The following is a 24,489-nucleotide window of genomic DNA, read 5'->3' as shown; positions in this document are numbered from 1 at the left end:
TATGCGTTCCCTTCTCTCTTTTCCTCTTCCCCTTCTAGCTCTGAATCCAGTGAGAGACTGAAGTTTGTATGTCTGTTTTGTTTTTATTGTAGTTTTTCTCTTTCTCCTGCGCTGTTTGCAGCTCAGGAGCGCTGCCAGCCCACCCAACCCGCGGGTTCGCATGACTATTGGCAGCCATGTCATACAGTAGGCGCTCAATAAATGTTAGCGGACTGTTTTATTGAGTAGCGAGGCCGCAACGAGTGTAGGGTAGGATAGAAAACGTTAACGGCCAGCGTGCGGCGCTCTCCGCGTCTGGGGGAGGAGCCGAGATCTGGAGAAAAGCGGGTCAGACGCTGGGGATCTGGCGTTCGGGAGGGGGTGGGTGGGTAGGAAAACCCAAGCGCAGCGGAGCTCGCCCAAGGAATCGGGTTTTTCCAGGTAAGCAGGCTTTGGAGCAAAGCAAGCGACCCCCTCTCCCGGCTCCTGTGCACAACTGCACCTACGTGCACACAACTGCCCCAGCCCGCAAACGTAGAAAGGAACCTCCTCGCTAGCTAGATTGGTGCATCCGGATTCAATGAATCAATTCCCTAAGCGCCTTTTTCCCGCCTTCACTTCCTCCTACCACGGGTGTGAGGGCTGCTGTGCCCATGCTCCAGGTGCTGCGTGTCGCGCCCTGATTGGAGAAACTGTCATCCAGGAGGAAGGTCTGGGTAATTTATTGCAACTCTCTTAGCCGCCTGGAGAGAAAGAGCCGTTAGATAAATTTGTAGCATTTGAGACTCCAGGCTGTTTTCCGCCTTAGCCAGTAAGCGCCCCAAGGGCAGGAACTGGTGTTGCTTAAGTATTTCCATGCCTACGCCCAGAACTGTGCCTCGATAGTAGTGTAGCATGGAAATGGATTTACTGAAATTTATGGTGTGCATTTCAGCGATCCCCGGCCCCCACTCCCAATACTGCAGCAGGTTTAATTTCCTATTTCAAATTGTCCCTCCTGAAGTTTAGCTTGCTTTGCTCGGTTAGATGTTCTGTCCATTTGGGTGGGGGTGGAGAAACCCAGAGAATACGCCAGGAAGCTTGCAGTGTGGGTGAAGGGAACTAAGGGTTTTAAGATTCAGAGTGAAAGAAGGAAAGCATTCAGAGGATCCTAGCTGAAATTTACATATGTAATCCTACTCCTACAGATGAGGCTCAGCGTCCTAAAGGTAGTAAGTGATCGAAGGGGAATTTGAACTCAGGCCCTCCAAATGGTGCTCAATGCTAGTGGTCTTTCCATTCTCCTTAAAAAAATTTTTAATAGAAATATATTTTCTTTCTCTCTTATCTCCCAACCCATTGGTCGTTTCAACACTTAATAGTATAGTTAAACATATGGTACTGTTACTGATACTTTTGTTCCCTTTTTTTTTTCATTTTCCCCTTAAGCTTCTTGATCTTTTATTCTCCATGTGAATTTTAATTTTATTTCTGTAGAATAATCATTTAGTTGATTGGTATGACCTTGAGAAAGGTAATTAATTTGGATAATATTGCCATTTTTATTATATTGACAAGGAACAATGAGCATTTTTCCAATTATTTAGATCTGTATCCAAACAGTGGTTTGCTGTTGTATTTATATCGTTGTGGCAGGGATCTTGGTATATCAACTCTCAAACATTTTATACCTTAGGTGGTTATTTTAAATAGAATTTCGCTTTCCTTCTCCATTCCTGCTGGTGACCCCATATAAAGCAAAACTTGCTGGGTCTTGGTTTTACGCCTTTGCTACTTGCATTTTCTAAGGGGTTGTTGTTCTTAGTCCTTCCTCCTCAAAGAGGATTTGGATTTAAGTGAGGCAGAGCTGTGCAAAGTCATAGGTCTCACTCTCTCCTACAAAGCAATTTTGAATGATAGGCCAAATCGAGATGGTGAAGAGTTTTTTTTTGTTTTTTTTTTTGGTCGGGGCAATGGGGGTTAAGTGACTTGCCCAGGGTCACACAGCTAGTTAGTGTCAAGTGTCTGAGGCCGGATTTGAACTCAGGTCCTCCTGAATCCAGGGCCAGTGCTTTATCCACTGCACCACCTAGCCACCCCCCCCCCAGTTTTAAATGAGAAACACAGGGGTTTGTATTTTATCCAGTACACAAGAGAGAGTCAGTGAAACTTTTTGAGCAAAGGAATGAGACCTGCACTTTATGATGATCAAGTTTGTTGCTGAATGTAGGATGGATTTGAGAGACTGTGACAGGGAAACTAGTGTGCTATTGAAATAGTCTCTGAGAGGTAAGGAGAGCCTGAACTAAGGTGGTTGTGGTATGAATAGAGGGACGGAGCCAAAAATGACATGTTGAGGAGGTAGAATCTACAAAAATTGGCAACTGAACGGGTATTTGGGGGAGGAAATAGGGGAATTGTTTAGATCTGACATCATGAGAAAAGAATTCAATAATTGTGTTCATATAGTTGCTAAATTTGTCTTGGCAGGTAGAGTTCCAAGTATTTTATATTGTCCACAGTTATTTTATTTATTTATTTTGTGGGGCAGTGAAGGTTAAGTGACTTGCCCAGGGTCACACAGCTAGTGTCAAGTGGCTAAGGCAGGATGTGAATTCAGGTCCTCCGGGACCCAGGACTGGTGCTTTATCCACTGCACCACCTAGCTGCCCCTCACGGTTATTTTCAATGGAATTTCTCCTTCTATCTTGGTGCTTGCCTAAATTGATAATATGTAGATGTAATGGGGGGGAATGGGGTACGGGTTTGTTAGGGGTTGGGGTTCTTAAGAATTCCTCTTTAAAGAATTAGACCCAGGGACAGCTAGGTGGTGCAGTAGATACAGCACCGGCCCTGGATAAAGGAGTACCTGAGTTCAAATCCGGCCTCAGACACTTAACACTTACTAGCTGTGTGACCCTGGGCAAGTCACTTAAACCCAATTGCCTCACTAAAAAAAAAAAAAAAAAGAATTACACCCTCTTGCACACAAAAGCAGTTAGAATAAGATGGTAGTTTATTTAGGGGCAAGGGAAGGGAAGGGGGAGGGAAGGGAAACCATGAAAGAAATCCTTGGACTTCTCATGGGGACATAGGCACAAAGCACGTGGCTCAGAGTTACCAATCTCTTCGAGCAGGAGACTGGCAGGTACTTTTATAGAGGACTGATGGGGGGGGGGGGAGAGTGACCATCTGACTGTGGAAAGTTCCTTTAGTGAGCGAGGATCATCCCCCACTGGTGCTGGCTGGGGGAATTGGGTGAGGAGTGGAGGACCATCCCCCACTGGTAGTGACTGGAGGAATTGGGTAAGAGGTGGCTACGGATCTCTCTTCAGGACACAAAGGTTGTAGCCACACCCAAATTTATCTCCTCAGGGGTATGGGAGACCAGAATGAAGGATGGGAATCCGAAGCTAGCTCAGTCAGATTTGGTTCCGCTTATCTCTCTAGGGTATTTGTCCTCTGGTTTAGCCTCTCAAGGACAAGATTCCTCGGTGTGCCCCAGAGAACTTCTGGGGTGCTCTGCACCCCATGACATAGACATGCTGATTATTTATATGTATTGAGGGTACAGAGCACCCCAGAAGTTCTCTGGGGCACACCGAGGAATCTTCTCCTTGAGAAACTAAACCAGAGGACAGATATGCCTAGAAAGATGGGCAGACCTCCACCCTTCATTCTGATCTCCCTTACCCCGGGGAGATAAGTTTGGGTGTGGCTGTGGCCTTTGTGTCCTGAAGAGAGAGATGGCTTGAGAGATCCTTAGCCACCCCTCACCCAATTCCTCCAGTCACCACCAGTGGGGGATGGTCCTCCACTCCTCACCCAATTCCCCCAGCCAGCACCAGTGGGGGATGGTCCTCCCTCACTAAAGGAACTTTCCACAGGCAGATGGTCACTCCCATCAGCCCCCTATAAAAGTACCTACCAGGGGCAGCTAGGTGGTGCAGTGGATAGAGCACAGGCCCTGGAGTCAGGAGTACCTGAGTTCAAATCCTGTTTCAGACTCTTAACACTTACTAGCTGTGTGACCCTGGGCAAGTCACTTAACCTCAATTGCTTCACAAAAAAAAAAAGAACCTACCAGCCTCCTGCTTGAGGAGATTGGTACCTCAGAGCCATGTGTTTTGTTCCATACCTATCTCCCCATGAGAAGTCCAAGGATTTCCTTCATGGTTTCCCTTCCCTCCCCGCTTCTAAATAAACTACCATCTTATTCTAACTGCTTTTGTGTGCAAGAGGGTGTAATTCTTTAAAGAGGAATTCCTAAGAACCCCAACCCCTAACCCAACCTGTACCCCATTTTCCCCCATAACATATGTGTTTATGTTGTATATGCAACTTTGTTGGTTGTTAATTATTTCAAGTAGTTTTTAGTTGATTCTCTAAGATTCTTTAAGTATAACATCATATCATCTGCAAAGTGATGTTTTGTTTCTTCATTGCCTATTCTAATTCCTTCGGTTTCTTTTTCTTCTGTTATTGCTATAGCTAACATTTCTTGTTGTTTGACCTTTGTTCTCCAACAGGATCATGACATCAGGAGGTGATGTCATGACTTGCAGTGAATTGGATTTAAGTGAGGGAGGGCTGTGCAAAATCACCAGCTTCACTCTCTCCTCCCAAACTATCTGGGTCCAGAGGCAATCTATATATCAGGATGACTGGAGATGGCCCTGGATTGAGCTGGAGATGACCTTTTTAAGCTAAAGTCTTTCCCAGTTCTCAGTAATAACCAAATAAATAAAAGGGAAGGAAGGAAGTCAATCTGTCTGTCAGTCTGGGAGGGGAAGGCCCTAAGGATTTCTGGCTGAAATAGAAGCAGTTGGTATTTGTATTCACTCTGAGCCATTAAAAGGCCAAACAATGGCCAATCAGGTTTGGGTTGGGACCCATTGTTGACCAATCTATAAGAGTCTGAGTGATTTGGGGCTAAGGTATGGTCCTTAAAAAAATTGAGGCTGTGCAGTAGATGAAGTACCTGTCCTGGATTCAGGAGGATCTGAGTTCAAATCCAGCCTCAGACACTTGACACTTACTAGCTGTGTGACCCCGGGCAAATCACTTAACTCTCATTGCCCCACAAAAAAAAAATGAGGCTGTGAACCCCAAGTTAAATTGTGACGTTTCAGCAATCAAGACATCTTCTTTTGGGCAAAGCACCTGCAGGTAAGGGTATGATTCCTTAAATGGACAGAGGAAGAAGAGGTAGAAGGAAAGGGAGAGGAAGCCGAGTTGCCCAGCTAGAGTTTGCCACTTGGTTTTCCGGTGGGGCAGATCTTACTCACAGAGTGCTGGTTGTTGCTTGACCTTCGTTCTTGAAGAGAACCCTGATATCAGGAGGTGATGTCATTACTTGCAGTGAATTGAAGTGAGAGAGAGTCTTGCAAAGTCACCAACTTCACTTTCTCCTCTAGAGCCATCTAACATTTCTAGTACAGTATTGAATAATAGGCATGATAATAGGCATCCTTGCTTCACCCCTATTAGTACTGAGAACACTTCTAGCTTATCCTCATTACAGATAATGCTTGCTGATGGTTTTAGATAAATATTACTTATCATTTTAAACTCCATTTATTCCTATGCTTTCTAGTATTTTCAATGGGAATGGGTATTGTACTTTGTGAAAGGCTTTTTCTGTATCTATTGAGATAATCGTATGATTTCTGTTGGCTTTGTTATTGATATGGTCAATTATGCTGATAGTTTTCCTAATATTGAACCATCCCTGCATTCCTGGTATAAATCCCACTTGGTCATAGTGCATGCATGATCCTTGTGATATATTGCTGTAATCTTCTTATTAGTATTTTATTTAAATTTTTGCATCAATATTCATTAAGGAAATTGGTCTATAATTTTCTTTTTCTGTTTTGGCTTCTCCTGGCTTATGTATCAGCAACCATATTTGTGTCATAAAAGGAATTTGGTAAGATTCCTTTTGCCTGTTTTTCCAAATTTATAGGATTGGAATTAATTGTCCTTTAAATGTTTGGTTGAATTCACTTGTGAATCCATCTAGTCCTGGATTTTTTTCCTTAGGGAGCTCATAGATAGCCTTGTTCAATTTCTTTTTCTAAGATAGTTAGTTAAGTATTCTATTTCTTCTTTTAATCTGGGAAATTTATATTTTTGTAAATATTCATCCATTTCACTTAGGTTGTTACATTTCTTGGCATATAATCAGGTAAAGTAGGTCCTAATAGTTACTTTAATTTCATCTTCATTGGTGATGAATTTACCTTTTTCATTGTTGATACTGGTATTTTGATTTTCTTCTTTTTTTAATCAAATGAAGAAGTGGTTTTTTTACTTTATGTTTATTCTCTCCTTTGATTTTCAGGATTTCCATTTTGGTTCTTAATTGGGGATTTTTAATTTGTTCTTTTTCTAGTTGTTTTTTTTTAATTACATGCCTAAGAGATTGATCTTCTCTGTCTCTATTTTATTGATGTAAGCATTTGGAGATACAACATTTTCCCTAATTACTACTCTAGCTGCATCCCATAAATTTTGGTATGTTGTCTCATTGTTGTCATTCTCTTTAATGAAATTATTGATTTTCTATAATGCATTCTCTGACCCACCCATTCTTTAGGATTAGATTATTTTGTTTCCAATTAATTTTTAATCTGTTTCCATACCCTTTTATTGAATGTAATTGTTATTGCATTATGATCTGAAAATGATGCACTTAATATTTCTGATTTCCTGCATTTGCTTGTAAGGTTTTTATGCTCTAATACATGGTAAATTTTTTTATCATAAAAGTATTTTATTATTTTCTAGTTATTTTCTAGTTTTCAACATTTTTTTTCCCTAAGATTTCTAGTTTCAAATTTTTCTCCCTTTCCCCTCCCCAAGACAGCAAGCAATCTGATATAGGTTATATATGTACAATCACATTAAACATATTTCTGCATTAGTAATGCTGTGAAATAAGAATCAGAACAAAAGGGAAAAATCTCAAAAAAGAAAAACAAAAAAAGTAGAAATAGTATGGTTCAATCTGCATCTAGATTTTACAATTCTTTTTTTCTGGATTTGGAGAGCATTTTCCATCATGAGTCCTTTGGAACAATCTTGGACCATTGTATTGCTAAGAAGAGTCAAGTCTATCACAGTCAATCAACACACAATGTTGTTGATACTGTGTACAATGTTCTCCTGGTTCTTCTCATCTCATTCAGCATCAGTGCATGTAAGTCCTTCCAGGTTTCTCTGAAATCCACCTGCTCATCATTTCTTACAGCACAATTAGTATTCCATTACATTCATATATCACAGCTTGTTCAGCCATTCCCCAATTGATGGGCATCCCCTTGTGAGGGCCAAAATTTTATACACTGAGTGTTATTTGGGTGAATCGCCTTAATATTGGGGTCCTGGAAATATGAGGGACCTTTAAAGTTTAATCCTCCCCTCTGAACAGCCCTTTTTAAGATATTTCTCCCAGGCCAATAAGAAAGGAGCCTCTAAGCTTTAGTTCACAAAAGGATCAGATTTTATTATTTGGGAATTAATTAAACAACAAAGGTGAAACTAATAAAAATCAAAGATTAGGAAAATGGAAATGCAGATGAATATTATTAACTCTAAACTTAACCTATGCAATCCCAGACTGTTCCCAATTAAGTTAGTTCAAAGGAAGGGTTTTCCGTAAGTAACTCACCCAAGCCTGAACAGCCCGCCAGACTGAGAACCAGCACACCACCACCTCAAGGGCCCAAGCAGAAAGAAGGAAGCCAGCTCCCAAGGGAAGTAGCCCACCTCCCTTCCCAATTGTTCAATGTCCCCTCCCCCAAAAGGGGAGGTCCTTCAAAAAGCTGCCTTTGTAATTTGGGGTGGGCCAGGTGTGGCCCCTCCCAAATGAGTTGGCTAAAAACGTGAATATTAATCTTTACCCCAAATAATTTTTACCACACCCTCAATTTCCAATTCCTTGCCACCACAAAAGGAACAGCTATAAATATTTTTCTACATGTGGATCCTTTACCCTTTTTCATGATCTCTTTCGGAAAAAGGCCCAATAGTGGTATTGCTGGGCCAAAGGGTATGCACAGTTTTATAGCCTTTTGGACATAGTTCCAAATTGCTCTCCAGAATGGTTGGATCAGTTCACAGCTCCACCAACAATGCATTAGTATTTCAATTTTTCAACAGCTTCTCCAACATTTATTATTTTCCTTTTTTGTCATATTAGCCAATCTGATAGGTATCAGGTGGTACCTCAGAGTTGTTTTAATTTGCCTTTCTCTAATCAATAGTGATTTAGAGCATTTTTTCATATGGCAATAGATAGCTTTGATTTCTTTATCAGAAAAACTGCCTGTTCATGTCCTTTGACTATTTCTCAATTGGGGAATGACTTGGATTCTTGTAAATTTGATTTAGTTCCTTATATATTTTAGAAATGAGGCCTTTATCAGAAGTACTGGCTATAAAAATTGTTTCCCAGCTTTCTGCCTCCCTTCTAATTTTGGATGTATTGCTTCTGTTTGTACAAAACCTTTTTAATTTAATGTAATCAAAATCATCCATTTTGCATTTCATAATATTCTCTATCTCTTGTTTGGTCATAAACGGTTCTCCTTTCCAAAGATCTGATAGGTACACTATTCCTTCCTCTCCTAATTTACCTATGGTATCACCTTTTATGACTAAATCATGTACCCATTTTGACCTTATTTTAGTATAAGGTGTAAGATGTTGGTCTATGCCTATTTTCTGCCATACTATGTTCCAGTTTTCCCAGCAGTTTTTGTCAAATACTGAGTTCCTATCCCAGAAGCTGGAGTCTTTGGGTTTATTAAACAGTATGTTACTAAAGTCATTTACTACTGTGTCTCCTGTGCCTAATCTATTCCATTGATCCACCACTCTATTTCTTAGCCAATACCAAATAGTTTTGATGGCTACTACTTTATAATAAAGCTTCAGATTTGGTACAGCTAGCCCACCTTCCTGTGTATTTTTATTTTGTTAGTTCCCTTGATATTCTTGACCTTTTGTTCTTCCAGATGAATTTTATTATTATTTTTTCTAGCTCTATAAAATAATTTTTAGGTAGTTTGATTGGTATGAACTGAATAAATAAATTAATTTAGGTAGAATTGTCATTTTTATTATATTAGCTCGGCCTATTCATGAACAATTGATATTTTTCCATTTATATAGATCTGATTTGATTTGTGTGAAAAGTGTTTTGTAATTGTGTTCATAGAGTTCCTGGATTTGTCTTGGCAAGTAGATTCCCCAAGTATTTTATATTGTCAACTATTAATTTAAATGGAATTTCTCTTTCTATCTCTTGCTGCTGGACTTTGTTGGTCATGTATAGAAATGATGATTTATGTGGATTTATTTTATATCCTGCAACTTTGCTAAAGTTGTTAATTTTTTCAAGTAGTTTTTCAGTTGATTCTCTAGGATTTTCTAAGTATGCCATCTTATCATCTGCAAAGAGCAATAGTTTTGTTTCCTGCTTGCCTATTCTAAGTCCTTTAATTCCTTTTTCTTCTCTTATTGCTAGAGCTAACATTTCTAGTACAATATTAAATAATAGAGGTGATAATGTACATCCCTGTTTCACCCCGATCTTATTGGGAATGCCTCTAACTTATCCCCATTACATATAATGTTTGCTAATGGTTTTAGATAGATACTGCTTATTATTTTAAGGAAAGTTCCACCTATTCCTATGCTCTCTAGTTTTTTTTTTTTTTTTATGAAATTGATTGACTTTTTTTATTTTTTTGGTAAGGCAATTGGGGTCAAGTGACTTGCCCAGGGTCACACAGCTGGTAAGTGTCAAGTGTTTGAGGCCATATTTGAACTCAGGTCCTCCTGAATTCAGGGCCAGTGCTTTATCCACTGGGCCACCTAGCTGCCCCTTCTAGTGTTTTTATTAGGAATGGGTGCTGTATTTTGTCAAAAGCTTTCTCTGCATCTATTGAGAGAGTCATATGATTTTGGTTAGTTTTGTTATTGATGTGGTTGATTATGTTGATAGCTTTTCTAATGTTGAACCAGCCCTGCATTCCTGGTGCAAATACCACCTGGTCATAGTGTATTATCCTGGTGATCACTTGCTGTAATCTATTTGCTAATATCTTATTTAAGATTTTTGCATCAATATTCATTATGGAAATTGGTCTATAATTTTTTTTCTCTGTTTTGGCTCTGTCTGGTTTTGATATCAACATCATATTTGTGTTGTAAAAGGAATTTGGTAGAATTCCTTCTTCACCTATTTTTCCTAATAATTTGTATAGTATTAGAATTAATTGTTCTTTAAATGTTTCCTAGAATTCACTTGTAAGTCCATATGGCCCTGAAGATTTTTTCTTAGGGAGTTCATTAATGGCTTGTTCAATTTCTTTTTCTAATATGGGCTTGTTTAAGGATTTTATTTCCTCTTCAGTTAACCTGGGCAATTTGTATTTTTCTAAATATTTATGCATTTCAACATGGTCAGTTTTTGTGGAGATGCCTTGTACAGATGAAAAAAAAAGGTAACCATTTCTATTCTAGAAAGAACTTCTTTCTATTCCCATTCGATTTCTCCAGAGGTCTATCATAGCTATCTTTTCTAAAATTCTGTTCTTTTCCTTAACTTCTTTCTTATTTATTTTTTGGTTAAATTTATCTCATTTTGAAAAGGGAAAGTTGAGGTCCCCCACTGTTTAGTTTTACTGTCTTTTTTTTTTGGTTAGGCAGTTGGGGTTAAGTGACTTGCCCAGGGTCACACAGCTAGTAATTGTTGAATGTCTGAGGTCAGATTTGAACTCAGGTCCTTCTGAATCCAGGGCCGGTGTTCTATCTCTTACTGTCTATTTCATCCCGTAATTTATTTAACTTTTCCTTTAAGAATTGGGATGTTCTAGCATTTGGTGCATATATATTGAGTATTGTTATTACTTCATTGTTTGTGGTACATTTTAGCAAGATATAAATTTCCTTCCTTGTCTCTTTTAGATATATTTTTGCTTTTGTTTTGTCTAAGATCATGATTGCTACCCCTACTATTTTTTTTAAATTTCAGCTGATGCATAATATATTCTGCTCTAGCCTCTTATTTTGACTCTGTATGTGTCTCTGTTTCAAGTGTGTTTCTTATAAACAACATATTGTTGGATTTTGGTGTGAGTTCATCCCATTCCCATGCACAGTTATGATTACTAACTCTGTATTTCCCTTTAATGTAAAAGTAGCTAAATCACATGTTGTCTTGACTGTGGTTACTCAACATTTGAATTGTTTCTTTCTGGCTGCATGCAACATTTTTCCTTGACCTGGGAGCTCTGGAATTTGACTGTAATATTCCTGGAAGTTTTCATTTTGGGATCTCTTTCTTTTTTACATAAATAGTATCTTTTTCCAATTACACATTAAGATAGTCTTCACCATTCTTATTTTTTTTTCTTTGTTTTTGTAGGGCAATGAGGGTCAAGTGACTTTCCCAGGGTCACACGGCTAGTTAAGTGTCAAGTGTCTGAGGCTGGATTTGAACTCAGGTCCTCCTGAATCCAAGGCCAGTGCTTTATCCACTGTGCCACCTAGCTGCCCCACCATTCATTTTTATAAGATTTTGAGTTCCACATTTTTCTTTCTCCCTCTCCACCCTCTCCCCAAGACAGCAAGCAATCTTATATAGATATGTGCAGTCATGTAAAACATATCTCCATATTAGTAATGTTGTGAAAGAAGAAACAGAAAAAAACCCATTCTTATCGATTTGACTCAGTTCTCTATTTTTTGATTAATGAAGCTTTTATCAGAATCTCTTGATGTAAAAAATTGTTTCCTAGCTTTCTACTTTCTTTTGAATATTGGTTGTATTGATTTTATTTGTGCAAAACCTTTTTAATTTAATGTAATCAAAATTCTCCATTTTGCATTTCATAATGCTCTCTATCTCTTCTTTGGTCATAAATTTTTTCCTTCTCCATAGATCTGACAGGTAAACAATTCCTTGATCTCTTAATTTGCTTATGGTATTACCCTTTATGTATAAACCATGTACCCATTTTAACCTCATCTTGGTATAGGGTATGAGATGTTGATCTATACTTAGTTTCTGCCATACTATTTTCTTGGAATTTCTTTTCGGCATTAATTAGTAGATTCTTTCAATATTTATTTTACCCTCTGGTTCTAAGATATCAGGGCAGTTTTCCTTGATAATTTCTTGAAATATGACATCTGGACTCTTTTTTTTTTATTATACCTTTCAGGTAATAATTCTTAAATTTTCTCTCCTCAATATATTTTCCAGGTCGGTTGTTTTTCCAATGAGATATTTCACATTTTCTTATCTTTTTTTTTCATTCTTTTGATTTTGTTTTATTTTTTCTTGATGTCTTATGAAGTCATTAGCTTGTGCAGTTCTAATTTTTAAGGAATTTTTTTTTCCTGAGTGAGCATTTTTACCTCTTTTTTTCCATTTGGCCAGTTCAACTTTTTAAAAAGGTCTTTTCTTCAGTGGATTTTTGTATCTCTTTTACCATTTGACCTATTCTGTTAAGGTATGAGTTTCTAAAAAAATTTTTTTGTGCTTCTGGCACCAAGCTGTTGCCTCTCTTTTCATAATTTTTTTGGTATCACTTTCATTCTCCCTCCCCCTGATTTTCCTCTATCTCTCTCATTTCATTTTACAAAATTTTTTGAACTCTTCCAGGAAATCGTTTTGGACTTAAGTCCAATTCACATTTTTCTTTGAGGCTTTGCATATAGCTATTTTAACCACATTGTCTTCTTCTGAATTTGTGCCTTGATATTCTCTGTTACTATAGTAACTTCCTATGGTCAGGGTCTTTTTTTGTTGTTTGCTCCTTTTCCTAGCTTATTTCTTGACTTTTATCTTTATGTTAACATTGAATTCTGCTCCTGGGTTGGAGGGGACACTGTCTCAGTTTCCAGTTTTTTGTGTTTCTGTTTTCAGGGCTAGTTTTGGGGGTCTGCAAGTTTATAGCTCTTCCAAGTGGTATGCCCTAAGGGAAGGTGTGGTTATTGCTCTCCTGGCCTGTGTTCTGGTCTGTGAGCAATCAAAAGCACTCTTCTTCACCATGGACCTCTTATCAGGGCCTTTTCTCCCTTGTGGCTGTAAATACTGTTGCTTTTTATGTCCCTGGAAATGTGACTTGGGCCTCTGTTCTCCTGCAGTTGCAACAACCACTGTTCTTTTCTGCTGTGGACCTGAGACCAGGTGTTTCTTTATAAGTGACCACTCTGCCCTGGAACTATGACAAGGGCTCCTGCTCCCCTGCAGCAGCAAGCATTGGTGGGCTAGTTATCCTCTTTGTCCTGAAATTGAGATCTAGAATTCTGTATAGGCAATGCAACAGTCCTGAACCCACCTTGGAAAGAGTCCCCTGTAATCTCCTTTTGGCCAGTTGTCCGACCCCCTTAGTCATTGTGGGTTGAGAGCTCCAGAAACTACAGCTGCCTATGTAGCCACATCCAAGGCCCAGTGCTGGCTTGCCAGGGCATGGCCATAGACCATGCACTGTGGTATAGACCTGACTACCACCCTAATGAGACAGAATTGCCTTGCCAACCTCCTAAATTATCTTGGACTGGAAAATGTTTAATCCCAATCTTTTGTTGGTTTTGCTGCTCCAGAGTTCTAGTTGAGAATTCTATTTGAGGTGTTATTGTAAAGTTGTTTGGAGGGGAATTTGGGAGAGTTCAGGTGAGTCCCTCCCTTACTCTACCAACATGTCCTTACATCACTGTAAAGAATTAATTGTTATTTGAGGTTTTTATGCCTCTTCAAGCACTGGCCTGGGGCTCCGCAAGCCTCACGGTGCTCCACCCACTGGTTGTAGCCATTGCCATAGTTGTGGCACCTCACGTCATCACCACTGACCAACGCCTACATGGGTCTGGCAAAATTATAATGATTGGAAGCAAAGTGAGGGCAGTCATGTGACTGTCAGAGCGGCCATCCCATTGACTGGGGCTGTGTGGGGTGTTTCTAGGTTTGGGGAAGAGAACTGGGCATTCTAGGTGGAAGCTGGAAAGTGACAGGCGTTCTGCTGCCTATTCTCAGCTGATTCCTGGGCGGTGGTATTTTTTCAGGTATTATAATTTCCCTTTCCCCATTTTATTTCCTTTCCCTTGATCCTACTGATCCTGTTTGTGTTGTGTTTTTTTTTTTTAAGTTCGTTCTTGTTAAAATAAATCTTGTTCTGTTTTGAGGGAGGCTGCCGGTCTCCTTCCTTGCCCCAATATTTCGGCAAGCCACTTAGCTAGCACTCCCTAATTAAAAAATTGTCCCCACATCATCAAGGGAGAAACTTAATGAGATTGCTGTCTTCCTTCTACTGCATATGTATTTGTAGAAGGCATGTTGTTTTCTCATTTAGAATGTAAGGTAATGGGGCATCTAGGGGGCATAGTGGATAAAAGCACCGGCCCTGATTCAGGAGGACCTGAGTTCAAATCTGACCTCAGACACTTGACACTTACTAGCTGTGTGACCCTGGGTAAGTCACTTAACCCTCATTCCCCACCCCCACCCCCCAAATAGAATGTAAGGTACTTCAGGGTGGAGACACTTTGCTTTCTGTTGTGTTCTTAGTATCTAGCATGGGGTCCATCACTTAGTAAGTGCTTGATGAATGCTTGCTGACTAACTATGTTCTGACTTTTTAAACATTTTTATTTTCATCTGTGTATTGGTGAGTAATTTCAGTTGACCTCTTCTCTTGGCAGAAATACTGGAGTGGTTTACTATTTCCTTCTCCACCTCTTTTTATGGATGAGAAAACTGAGACAAAAAGGGTTAAGTGACTTGCCTGGGGTCACACAGCTAGTAAGTGTCTGAGGCCAGATTTAAACTCAGGAAGATCAGTCTTCCTAACTCTAGGGCACTGTGCAACTTAGCTGCCACTTTTTATGTGTATGTGTGAACAAATGTCTCCATGTATTGACCATGGTCATGTCATGTCTCTTTTCTGAAGATCAGTTTTCTTCTCTAAAATGAAAGGGTTGGGCTTCCTGCTCTGTCTCCATGGTTATTAACTAATTAGGTGAACACCGATGTTAGCTTTCTGTCAGCTGGACAAGACCAGTCCTGTTCTCATGACTGTATGTTCTAATGACCAGTGATGGTCTCATCACTGCCTACCCACAGTTACTATCACTCCTGAAATATTCTAGAATGTTTCTGCTAACCGTTGCCACAACAAATACTGAATTCTCAAAGGTTGGGGGGAGAGCAGGAGAAAAGAAAAGTTTAAATCTCTAGAAAAGGTAAGAAGGGCTAGTTCAACCAGGAAACAGGAGGGGCCTGGCAGTGGTTATGGTATGAACAATGGGAGGCTTCGACAGGTAAGATAGTAATGGAAAAATAGAAGAGAACTATCTCTAATTAACATTAGGAGACCATAGCCTTATGTTGGGGTTGGCTATGTCTGGGATTAATGATGTTTAGAATCCTGTTCATTCAAATTTAGCAAACATTTATTAACCATCTGCTACATTCAAAGCACAGGTATAACTGATGGGAATATTAATTTTAAAAAATTATACAGTTCCTGATCTCAAAAAGCTTATATTCTGTTTTGAGGTAGGATTATAAGATGTATATAGGTAAGCATAATATAAAGTTGTGAGTGATGGAGCCTAAGGAATCCAGATGACGTGCTCTCTCTAGGAAAATTTGAGGAAGAAGAGAATATTTTTAACCAAGGTTATTCAGAGAAGGCTTCCTGGAGGTGGTAGCTTGAAGTTCCTTGAAAACTTCTTATTCTATCTTATTCATCTATGAATGCCCTGGTTGAGTGTGGTACCTTCTACAAATGAAATTCTTAATGGGAGGGATTGATTATAAAAGTCAGAGATAAGGAAGGAATGGCCTTCCCAAGATAGGGTGTCCTGTGTTACAGTGGAAAGAATATGGCTCTGTGTTCAGAGGATGTCTTACAAAATCTTCCCCTGGTATGTCTCCTAACCTTCTTGGGCCTCACTTTCCTTAACTGTAATAAGGTGATTAGATTAATTGGCCTCTAAATTCCCTTTCCATCTCTAAATCTCTGATTCTTCAGTGGTAAGATTGGTACCACTTATGCAGGATTTCCTCTTCCTACACCAGCAGTTTAATGTGGTTCATTACATTTATTTGTCTTAGGACTCAGCGTTGAGCTTTCACCACAGTCCACAGTGCTTGTTGAGAGACCTGACCAGACCCCTCTGTGATCCTAGTTCCTCTTTTGGAAAGGAAGCAGTCTCTTCCAGCTGGCCCATTTGATCCAAGCTTCCATGTTGATTTTTCAAACCAGCATAACATAGGAGCATAGATTTAGCCCTGGAAACTATGTTGGAAACCATCAAGGTCAATTCACTTATTTTAGTGACAGCTTGGTAGAGTAGAGGATAAATTGCTGGACTTGCAATAAGTTTCAGATCTTCCCTCAGACATCACTAGCTGTGTGACCCTGGGTAAGTCATTTATCTTCTCATGACCTCATTTTCATCATCTGCAAAATGAGGATAATAGTGCCTTCCTCACAGGGTAATAATAATGACTCCCAAATACTTTGTCAGGACTAGCTATCATCATCACTAATGTTATCATGGATGGGAAGGAGTTCCAAGAAATGACTTGAGCAAGGTCCCACAGGTTGAAGGTTGCTAGCAAAATCCAACTTTTTCCACTGTCCCATGTTGCCTTGGTATCGTACTCTGTTCTATTTATTATTCACTTACTTCCCTTGGTCATAAAACCGGTGAAGAGTATCCATGGAAACTATGGGAAATGATGAAAAGAACCTTTGATACTTAACATTCAGTGTGGTCACTTATCTATTCAGTGGCAAGTGGCTTTTAATGTATTTGTCTCAGCTGTTCAAAGTGGTCATTCACTTCAGTATTTTTTTTTCTGGTTTCAGAGCAGAGGTGTTTGCTTCAAAGAAATATATGCTGAGTTTCTAAATTGATCCTGAAGATGAGTAATTATTCAGAGGTAATGCATGTGTTCATTCATGTACTTTATTTCTGGATTCTTAGACTTCTCTATTTTTTTTTCTGACATATAACTTCAGGCCATCTTTTCCTTCCAATTTCAACCCCCACTAATCTTACTTGTTGACAATATCTTGTTCTCTCTTAAGACCAGGCATAGTGATCCTGTGGCGGATGCCAGGCTATCTCTCAGAGCTAAACAATCTGACTATGGTTACTCAGACTGAGAAGTAATTATTTGTCCCTTTGGTCTGTTCCTTTGTAGGTTAAATTGAAAATTCCTTTTGGAAATAAGAACCTAGATGCTGTCTGTTCTGTCCCTGACAAGATATTAACTGACCGGGTGTTAATATACGCAGTGATTCTCACCCATGGAGCTGCTGGAGATATGAATTTTCCTCAACTGAAGTCACTGGCAAACCATCTTGCTAGTCATGGGATCCTGTGCCTGAGGTTTACTTGCAAAGGCCTCAATATTACACACAGAATAAAGGCATATAAAGCAGTTTTGGTAAGATTAGTCATTGCTGTGTTTCATAAGGGAAGATTCTGAAGTTTAAGGAAATCCAACGAAAATGAATCTATTCTTTCAGTGGAGGTTTTAGCTAGCATTTCCGAGGCATTTATTCAACAGACACTTAAAAAAAAAACCCTTCTTTTAGGCAAGGCACCCAAAGATGAATAAGATGTGATTTCTAGCCTTAGAGAAGTTGACATACTTGATAGAGAGGGCTGAACTCAAGAGTCAGAAAGACTTTCAAATCCTGCTTCAGACACCTGTCTCAGACATTTACTAGTGGTGAGTCCTTTGGCAAATCAGTTAATCTCTCTTAGCCTCGGTTTCCTCGTCTGTAAGGAAAGTTATAGTACCTTCCTCATAAGGTTATATGAGAATCAAATGAGAAAATGCAAGTAAATAAGGCATGTTGTAAACTTAAGAGTACTATACAGATGTTTACTGTTTTTAAAATTAAGAATGATAATGAAGTGAACACCAGTAACTGAAATACCATAGTGCTGTATGGAAAGTACCATTCAGAGAAGTATAAACAAAATATTATAGGAGTTCAGGAAGGAGCTATCAATTCTAGCCAGGGGTGAATCAAGGAAAGCTTTATGGAGGTGGCTGAGTTGTGAAAGAGGTGATGGTGAGTGATAAAGCACAAAATTATGTTTTGGTCAGATTGTTAATGACCTTGAATACCAATTTCAGAAGTTTGGGGCTCATTTAGTAGAAAACGGAGGGCCATGGAAGATATATCCTTACAAATAACTTTTTGGGGGTCATGAAAATTTATCATCAATTTCTTCTGTTTGTTAGTGGGAGAGTTGTTTCCATGGTGATGAGCTCAGCATCACAATTGCAGCCAGAGTCTCAGTCTAATGGAAGTATTGGTACAGCTCTAGAATTCTAAACTGATAATAAATTATAGGGTTAGAGCAAAACTTTGCAGGTCCTGCTTGTGTGCATTTTCTACTCTTTCTTGAATATCTCTGCTGTACCTTCCCCAGACCATCTTAGCAACACTGTAAGATTATGCTTCGAAAGCCCAGCTCTGTTCTCAGGTCTCTCCTCCACCCCACAAACTTTCTTTTTTTTCACCCGCAAAACTTTCAGTGGCTTCCTGTTGCCCATTCAGTAAAGGCGAAACTTCTTAGCCTCCATTGAAGCCCCCAGTTAGTTAGTTGCATTCAGTCTACTTCTCCACCTTTAGCTCCTGCTGCTCAATTTGTATTCTGTTCCAGCTAAATAAGATCATTCACTGTTCCCCAGATGTATTTGGTGCTCTGTAAAACAATGCCACCTTCAGCATCTCTCCGGGATGAAATGCTACCCATCCTTAAAACCTAGCTAAAATGCTATTCCCCCTATAAAACTTTGTTTGATTTAAGGTGAATGGAACCCCCTCCCTTCTTTTTTTTGTAACATTTTCCTCTTATATTTTGTATTCATGTCTTAATTGTTCTAGCATTGACTGGGAAAGTTCCTTAAGGAAGGGACCATGTCTCATAGTTTACATTTACATTTGTACTAGCACAGCACTTTGTTTATTACTTTTTTTTTTTCAGGGCAATGTGGGTTAAGTGACTTTCCCAGGGTCACACAGCTAGTAAGTGTCAAGCGTCTGAGGTCAGATTTGAACTCAGGTCCTCCTGACTCCAGGGCCAGTGACTTATCCACTGCACCACCTAGCTGCCCAGCAAAGTACTTTGTAATTAATAAATGTTTGTGGAATTGAAAAATGAAAAATATCTTCATAATCTTGGGTAGTATCTTTTTCATAGATTTTTATAGATTTGAGGAGGGCCATAGGTGCTCCTAATAAGGCAACATTTTGCTATATTTCTGAAATGTGGAACTTTTTTCAGAATCTCAGAATTAGAAGAGACCCAAGAGGCTAGTTGGTCACCTGTCAAACCCAACCAACTCTCCATCTGAGGAACCTCTCACCTTCTGAGGCAGCCCAGTCTAGCTTTGAACAACTGTGGTTTTTAGGAAGTTTTTCCTTTCATTAAGCCAAAATCCTTCATGAGACTTTCACATATTTCTCATAGTTCTGCCTTGTCGGGCTAAGTAAAAGAGAATGAACTTGTCCATATTACAGACATGGTATCCAGTACTTGAGGACAGGTGTTTTATTCCCTCCCTTCTACTTCCATCTATCTTTAGTCTTCCCTAGGTTAATCACTCCCTGTTTGATTATTATGTAATGTTATATTAAACATTGTATCTTAAGCACTGCTGTACTAGGTGCTTGGAATACAACAAACAAAATAATCCCTTTTCTTAAGGTGCTTTTAAATTCTACTTGAGGGTGAGTGATGGAGGACAATGAATGAAGATAAATTTAATGCAAAATAGGTGTGGATGGTGACCAAGGAGAGAGCCCGAGTTCTTTAGAAATAGCTCGGGTGAGGGGACAGCTAGGTGGCACAGTGGATAAAGCACTGGCTCTGGATTCAGGAGGACCTGAGTTCAAATTCAGCCTCAGACATTTGACACTTACTAGCTGTGTGACCCTGGGCAAGTCACTTAACCCTCACTGCCCCACAAAAAAAAAAAGAAAGAAAGAAAGAAATAACTGGGGTGGGAGAGTATATGTTTAGGTAAGGACGTTGGGAAAAAGGTTCTTTGGAGTGAGTGGTATCTGAAATGAAATAAAGGACAATAAAGATGCTGAAAGATGAAGATGAGAGAGACCACATTCCAGGCATAGGAGGTACCAGTCCATATGCATGGAGTTTGAAGAGGGCATGTTGGATTTATTAATAGCTAGTAATCCCTTTTGACTGGTTTACAGAGTGCAAGTTAGGGAGTAGTGACTTCCTCTTCTCTCACCCTCCTTGGTTACCCTCTTGGGGATACACTCCAGTCTGTCATTGTCCTTCCTAAAACATTTATTCCTAGAAACAAAGATTATTCAGCTGGGAGTTGATCAGGGCAGAACACAATAGTTACCTTGTTCCAAATCTTTTGTACTTAATAATGCAGTCTACGCTTATACTAGTTGTTTTGTTTTGTTTTGTTCTTTATAGAATCAACTCATAATTGAATAGGAAAGCCTTTTTCCATCATCTTCAGCAAGTAGCCATCTAGCCTTTACCTGGAGACCTCTAGGAATGATCAATTATTTGGTTTTGTCTAAAGCTTTTTAGTTATACACACACACACACACACACACACACACACACACACACACACACACACACCCCCAATTAATGTCAAGCTCAAAAGGACACCAAGTACTTTTTATTTAACATGGATATAAGAACCACCCACATTATGTGTTTTCCTGTGGCTAGCATCCTGTATCACTGCATAGAGGAATACTTTCTGTATTAATTTCTTCTGTCTTTGGTTCATTTTTCTTAGGAATACCTGAAGAATTCAGATGAATACAGACTTGCAGGTATTTTTCTTGGGGGTAAGTTGCTGATTTTAAAATTTTGTTGTTATTTAAAGATCTCCCTCTTTCTTTTTTAATACAGATGCAGTCCGTTGCTGAAGAGACGCATCAGATTGGCTACTGGGTGATGAATTTAGGTCTCTAGCAGCTCATAAAGGCATATAGGTGCTGTGACCTCTCTTGGTGGAATGGGGCACCCACATTGACAAAATCATGGATTCTTTAACTATTGAGGAAATAATAGAAGAGAAACAAAATTACTTTGAACAGAATGCTAATGTTAGGATCCTTTAAAAAATTGTTTTGAATGATAACTTAGTAGGATCTCAAAGCCCTTTTCTGACTTTAATTAATTTTGTATCTGCTGTCTACTTCACATGAGAAAATGACACGAAGGAGTCAGGTATTCTCCCTTAATCCGTTATTGTTCAGGCAGGAAGATCCCTTGGTTAGTACTGTGCTTGAAGGGGAGCCAGCAAAAAGAGCACACACTTTAGAGAAGGAAGATCTGGGTTTCAAATCCCAGCTTTCTCACCTACTACTAACCTGTGTGACCTTGGGCAAGTCACTTAACACTTACAGGCCTCAGTTTCCTTGTCTATAAAATGTAAAGGTTAGAGTAGAAGGTCCCTTCCAGCTCTCAATCTGTGAATGTTGGACCCTCAGAAAATCATGGCAGCTTGACATTTGTACAGGCAAGATTTGTTATTAACCTCTTGTTATTTGTTCTAGGATCTTCAAGGCCTCTGCTTATCTAACTGCCACATTCATTGTGTGGAACAAAGTGGAATGTATGCCATCCCACGTGTGGGAGATGAGTTTTAAAGTTGGACTTTCTTTACTGTTGTCTGCCCTCCTGGATAACTTTTGACTCTTTTTTAAACGATTCTAGGTCGTTCAATGGGTTCTAGAGCTGCTGCCTCTGTGATGTGTCAGATTGAACCAGAAGATGTCGATGACTTTATCCGAGGTCTCATTTGCTTTTCTTATCCCCTGCACCGTCCAAAGCAGCAGCACAAGCTCAGGAATGAAAGTTTGCTGCTTATAAAAGGCCCCGTGCTCTTTGTTTCAGGCTCAGCAGATGAGATGTGTGAGAAGGTAAAAGCTATGGTTTAGAGTGTTTATTAGATAAAGTTCTTCAGGAAGAAATAAACTTACTTGGGAAATCCACATCAATTCAGAAGAGCTGACTTTGTTTGTCAGGCTCACATTCATTTTGTACTCAAGGTGCCCTCAGACTTGAGAGAAGCAGAGAGCATTGATCCCATAGTTACACTGGTCCATTTTGTATGCTAGGTAAAGGCTAGTTGGCTGAGTGGAAATGAATGCTGACATACAGGAACAAGAAAAATGAAATTTTGGTTCTATTGAGAACTTTCATCTTCTGTTAAAGCTATATTATTAGTTCTATAGGCTAGTTCAACTTTTAGCATTCAGCCATATTATTCCTTTGTAAAAAATATTCCCAGGGTAACCTTATACTTTGACAAGGACATTACTATTTAATACACTCACTTTATCCTATAACAGCATTGGAAAAATGGATCATTTTAAAGAACTTAAGATCAATTCTGTAATCCAACATGGTTCTAGAAGACCAATGATGAAGAATTTCACTCATGTCCTGACAATTGATAGATTCAAGATGACAGAATAATACATACATATTTAGATATTCCAATTCAAGAATTTGTTTTGCTTGACTTTTTTTTTTAAGTGGGCATGAATGAGGTGAGAGAGAGGAAATGTTTATTAATTGAAAATAAATTTATTTAATATGGTGCTGTTATAACATACTAACATGTAAAGTTTAACACAGCTCCCCAGACATCTGAATTTGTCTTTGGGAGTACCACACACGATTCAATTAACCTACAACTGATACACAATTATCAATAATAAATTCTTAGCAAATTGTTGTCCCTCTGGAGGTAAGAAAGATGGACTGTCTCAGATGCATATCTTTGTATATATTAAAAGGGGGAGGAGAGAATGCCCTAGTAACTTACTTGGTAGATGAGATGGTAGAGGATAGCATACTCACAAAATTAGCATTTAAATCTGGTTTCCTCTATATATGTTTTCTTTTAGAAATTGCTGGAGAAAGTAGCAAAGACAATGAAAGCTCCTACTAAGATCCACTGGGTTAAAAAAGCCAGTCATGCTATGGTTGTGAAAGGACGCTCTGCAGATGATGTTTTGAAGGAAATCAACTCACGTGTTCTTTCCTGGATCCAAGAAGTCATTGAACTGGACAAGAAATAATTCATTGATTAAAAGCCATGTGCCATTTGGGATTTGTATATTTGATTCGATAAGGAAAACAGAAAATCTCTCAGAATTGTGAGACATGTGTTAGATTTGTTTAATATGTCTTTATTAATGTGCTTTGAAAGTAAATGTTAAGCTTTGTTTAAAAAAAGAGAGATGTGAAAATATTGAGGTTATAGTAGAGCTAAGTGGCTTTTATCAAATCTACTTTTTCAAAAATTAAATATATAGTTTTTCCCACTTATGCTACTTTGTTGTTATATAATTTGGTATTCTTCAAATATTTCTTTAGAAATTTAATTTCTTTAAAAAAACCTAAACTATACAGTATACTTGGTTCATTGGTATTTTACAGAGTGAATAAAGTTATCCGTTAGTCTGGTACCTCATACTGGTGAAATTACAGGTTTGGACAAATAAGTAAAACCAGTCACGTAAGCATATAACTAATACTTTGATTACTATGGAGGAAGAAAGGGGAAGAAAAGCAGTCACTTTAGCATACCTTAATGTATACCAAACCCCATCCCCCCAAAAAACCCATAAATGTGTCTTTTATTTATCCTTACAATAGCTACATACCATAATGAGGTTAATTTGGTGACTGCAGAAAGAAGGAACATTTCTTTGAAACAAAGAACTCAGATTATATACAATTCCAAAGCAAATTAACAATTTTTTATCTGTGAATTGGATAAAGGTATAGATTACAAATTTCCCAAATTTGCAAATGCCACAAAGCAAGGAATTATAGCTAACACTTTAGATTATACAGGATCTCAGAAGATCCCAACAAGCTAGGACGTTGGACTCAGTCTAGTAAGGGGAAATTTAATAGGGATAAAAAGGTGTTGGGGTTTTTTTTAACTTAATTGATGCTCTTTTTTACATCACTCATTTTCCAATCATCCCACCCCCTCACTCTTCAATAGAAATCTTTCCTCATACCAAAAAGTATATAGCTAAGCAAAAGAAAGCAACACATCGACCAATACATTTAGTCTTACATTTAGGTTAACATATTTAACTTCACCAAATAGAAGATAATAAGACTAGCTAGTAATTCATCTAGTAGTTTTAATTCAGTACAAAAAATTTGTTGTCAACACTGCATTATAGCAGCTAAGAAAAAAAAAAACTAAGGTAATTAGGATTCATTAAGAGGAGCATAGTGTGCAATATTTGGAACACAATAATCCTCCATATTTTGTTCAATTTTCAGTGTCTTGTTTCTTTTCTTTTTTTTTTTTTTTTTTGGTGGGGCAATGAGGGTTAAGTGACTTGCCCAGGGTCACACAGCTAGTAAGTGTCAAGTACCTAAGTCTGGATTTGAACTCAGGTCCTCCTGAATCCAGGGCCGGTGCTTTATCCACTGTGCCAC

At 38.8% G+C, this 24,489-nt stretch overlaps 1 protein-coding gene across 1 annotated transcript; it reads left to right on the top strand.

The window, feature by feature from the left end:
* Window positions 1-456: 456 nt before the first annotated feature.
* TEX30 (testis expressed 30) lies at window positions 457-23,275 on the top strand. Its single transcript, XM_043996460.1, has 6 exons — window positions 457-689; window positions 16,857-16,930; window positions 17,195-17,440; window positions 20,804-20,855; window positions 21,730-21,935; window positions 22,929-23,275. The coding sequence occupies exons 2-6, from the start codon at window positions 16,913-16,915 to the stop codon at window positions 23,100-23,102; spliced, it is 696 nt and encodes a 231-aa protein (XP_043852395.1). The 5' UTR covers window positions 457-689; window positions 16,857-16,912; the 3' UTR covers window positions 23,103-23,275.
* Window positions 23,276-24,489: the final 1,214 nt, after the last annotated feature.

The sequence above is a fragment of the Dromiciops gliroides genome, chromosome 3 (genome assembly GCF_019393635.1).
Source record: "Dromiciops gliroides isolate mDroGli1 chromosome 3, mDroGli1.pri, whole genome shotgun sequence".
In the NCBI taxonomy this organism is placed as follows: domain Eukaryota; kingdom Metazoa; phylum Chordata; class Mammalia; order Microbiotheria; family Microbiotheriidae; genus Dromiciops; species Dromiciops gliroides.
This window is presented reverse-complemented; position numbering and strand designations above follow the sequence as displayed.